The 3416-nt window shown below is 43.9% G+C and overlaps 1 protein-coding gene across 1 annotated transcript in view; it reads right to left on the bottom strand.

Moving 5' to 3' along the window:
* EXOC4 (exocyst complex component 4) overlaps nt 1-3416 on the bottom strand; it is a gene marked incomplete at its 5' end in the record, with an annotated part of 50803 nt that overhangs the window by 45106 nt on the left and 2281 nt on the right. The window contains one exon of the mRNA XM_015829328.1: nt 3293-3416. Within this exon, the coding sequence (XP_015684814.1) occupies nt 3293-3416 (124 nt within the window). The remainder of the gene's footprint in view (nt 1-3292) is intronic.

Genomic DNA, 3416 nt, shown 5'->3' with positions numbered 1-3416 from the left:
TCCTGGTTGCAATCTATGGAGGTGAAAGCTGGACCATAAGAAAGGCTGAGTGCCAAAGAATGGAGGCCTTTGAACTCTGGTGCTGGAGAAGACTCCTGCGAGTCCCCTGGACTGCAAGGCGATCCAACCGGTCAGTCCTAGAGGAGATCAACCCGGACTGCTCTTTAGAAGGCCAGATCCTGAAGTTGAAACTCAAGTCCTTTGGCCACCTAATGAGAAGGAAGGACTCCCTGGAGAAGAGCCTAATGCTGGGAAAGATGGAGGGCAAGAGAAGAAGGGGACGACAGAGAAGGAGGTGGCTGGATGGAGTCCCTGAAGCAGTAGGCGTGAGCTTCAATGGACTCCAGAAGATGGTAGAGGACAGGAAGGCCTGGAGGAACATTGTCCATGGGGTCGTGATGGGTCGGACACGACTTCAACAAAACTTAACATTTTTAAATTGGCATATTAAAAACTGTTTACAGAAAGAGGCACTTTGCCTGCTTATTGAATTACGCACTTTTTTTAGATTTGCAGAATCTACTGAATAACCTTAATGCCCTTGACATATTATTATATATCTACTTATACTTAATGTGCATTAATATAATGTATATGCCTAATATACGTAATATATATGAATGTAATATATAGTTAATATGCTTAATACACACCAATATAATATATAAACTTAATGTACTTAATGCATATCAATACAATATATATACACATAATACACACTTTAATATATATATCAAAACAATATATACAGTATATATCCTTAATATGCTTAATATCTCAAAGAGCTGAGTTTGCACGACACGCTAAGCCATCAAAAGCAGCCAGACCCACAACCCAAAGCTAAAACTAACAAATCTTAGTAAGCTGGGTCCTCCACTGTTGTGCCTTCACATAACACGGCCATATTTAAATATTATGCAAGTTAATGCATTTTATCTTCTTTTCCCATTATGAATGTCTGCTGGGAGGGAGAAACGAGAGGTAAATCCAGTTGCATAACTGCATATTTTAGCTGGATTGCAGCCTAAGCTAATTAATCAACGGCAGCAGCTATGGATAATTAATCTGCTCCTGAAATCCATTTAGCCTTCATGTGTGACTGCATGAGCTAAAAGCTCAGAGACTGGGTCATTTCTAAGCTGCTGCCTTTAAACAAGGTTGTTTCCCATCAACATAAACAAGAGGCAGTGAATCTAAGGGTTGTTTTCTAACACTGGATGCCCTTTTTAAAGCTTCTTATCCTGACTGTTCCCTAGTTGGGGTTAGGGCAAGAAAAACAACTTTTTATTTCCACCTTTTATTTTGAGAAGTGTCCACAGGAGCCAGCTGTCACATTTCACATGTTCTTGGGGGTTTTTTTGGTTTTTTTAAAAATCCAGGTTTAATTAAATGTGTTAATTGTTCTAACTGTCAGGAAGTTTCTCCTTAGTTCTAGGTTGCTTCTCTCCTTGATGAGTTTCCATCCGTTGCTTCTTGTCCTGCCTTCAGGCGCTTTGGAGAGTAGCTTGACTCCCTCTTCTTTGGGGCAGCCCCTGAGATATTGGAAGGCTGCTATCATGTCCCCCCTCATCCTTCTCTTCATTAAACTAGACCTACCCAATTCCAGCAACCGTTCCTTATATGTTTTAGCCTCCAGTCCCCTAATCCTCTTTGTTGCTCTTCTCTGTACTCTTTCTAGAGTCTCAACATCTTTTTTATATCATGGTGACCAAAACTGGATGCCGTGTTCCAAGTGTGGCCTTACCAAGGCCTTGTAAAGTGGTACTAACACTTCACGTGATCTTGATTCTATCCCTCTGTGAATGCAGCCTAAGACCTGGAGAATCGGTGGGTTCTCCTTTACTGGTTCAAGCGAGGCATACAGTAGATCAGGATTTCAGTCCGATGTTTTCCCAGAGCAAGAGAATTGGAGGTTTAAGGTTTTCATTCTAGCGTTCTTCCTTGATTGACCAATTTGCGAGCTTGATTGAAATAGCTGTTCATTACAAAGGGACTATGAGTCAGCAGCAGCCGCATAATGTGGATGCCGGCCGGATGAGCTGTGTCAACAGAAGTCCCTCTCACAGTTGCTACTATTGAGCCAGGTAGCACCTATACTGTACCTGTACATTTGGGTTTTCTTGCCTAAATGTAGAACCTTACTTTTTTCACCATTGAATTGTTACGTTTTTTTAATTGTTAAGGTTGTTAAGTCCCTTTTTTTCAGCTCTGTTGTAACTTCAAACGGTCACTAAATGAATGCTTGCAAGTTGTGGACTGGCTGTGTAAGGCTCTTGGGAGAGGACAAAGGAATCCAAGCAGCCACACAAACCAGGATGAAGGAATACAAAATGAAGATTCACGAGCACGATGTTTCCTTGAATGGAACCAAACTTCTGCATGCCGTTAGGCTAATTAAACTAATCCATCATGCAAGGCGTCTCTGAGGCCAGGCTAGAAAAACTGGGTGTGAAGCAGATGTCAAGTATTTTGATGAAGTATCGGGTGTGTAACTCTGCAGCCATTGTTAACTTCAAAAAAACAGGTCTTTAAGTAGCTTTTGGGTGGCCTGTTGTAACTTTGAATGGCCCTTAAGCTACCGGCCGTGTTGTGAGTCCGTGCCAGCCACTGGACCCGGCAGCTGAGTCCGGGGAATCAGAGGAGGAGGAGGAGGAGGAGGGGCCTGGAGAGCCATCAGAGTTGGAGGAAGGCTCTGATGAACTCCAGGACTTATAATCTGATGAAGAGCCTGGCCCTTCCAATCGTGCTCAGGCTGAGACTCAGCTATGCGGGAAAGCTGAGTCAGACTCTGAGGACTCACAGCTGGAAGACATCACAGACGCTCGCAAACACCGACAGACGCTACAAGAGCAGGACAGAGGGAGGCAATGGGGCGGCTCCAAGGGAGGAGGAGAAGGCATTGAGAAGCCACGCCTTGGGGCTGCATAATAAAAAGGGAAGGTGTGGGCGGTGCTGGTTGCTGAAGGCAAGCATTGGCAAAGGACTCAAGTTTCATGGGATCCTGTTTTGTTCGCCTTGCCTGTGAACAATTCTCCGTTTGAATCGTGTTCCGTTTGCCTTGGACAATTCTCCGTTTGCATCGTGTTTTGTTTGCCTTTGCTTTTGGGACATTTTGCAGGTCTGTACCTAATTAATAAAAGGGGTTTTTGTTTTCCCTGCATTTCCAGCCTACTTGTTAAAAGCGGGGTTCGTCCTTGTGAGTTAACAAGGACTCACATAGGCTGGGACAGAACAGTAAGTCAAGGATTATCTGTGAAGTTGGGAAGGGTTGTTTTTTTACCCCCAAACTTACCTGCAATAGAGGCCTCTGCACACCCAGCATTTTCATGGTGTCGGCGTTCGCCAGGATCTTCAGAGGATCGGTAATCTTGGTGACGCCCTCAATTTCCTTGTTAATTTCGCCCAGAACTTGATTG

This window comes from Protobothrops mucrosquamatus, unplaced genomic scaffold, assembly GCF_001527695.2.
Source record: "Protobothrops mucrosquamatus isolate PMUCROS unplaced genomic scaffold, P.Mucros_1.0 scaffold5860, whole genome shotgun sequence".
Taxonomy (NCBI): domain Eukaryota; kingdom Metazoa; phylum Chordata; class Lepidosauria; order Squamata; family Viperidae; genus Protobothrops; species Protobothrops mucrosquamatus.
This window is presented reverse-complemented; position numbering and strand designations above follow the sequence as displayed.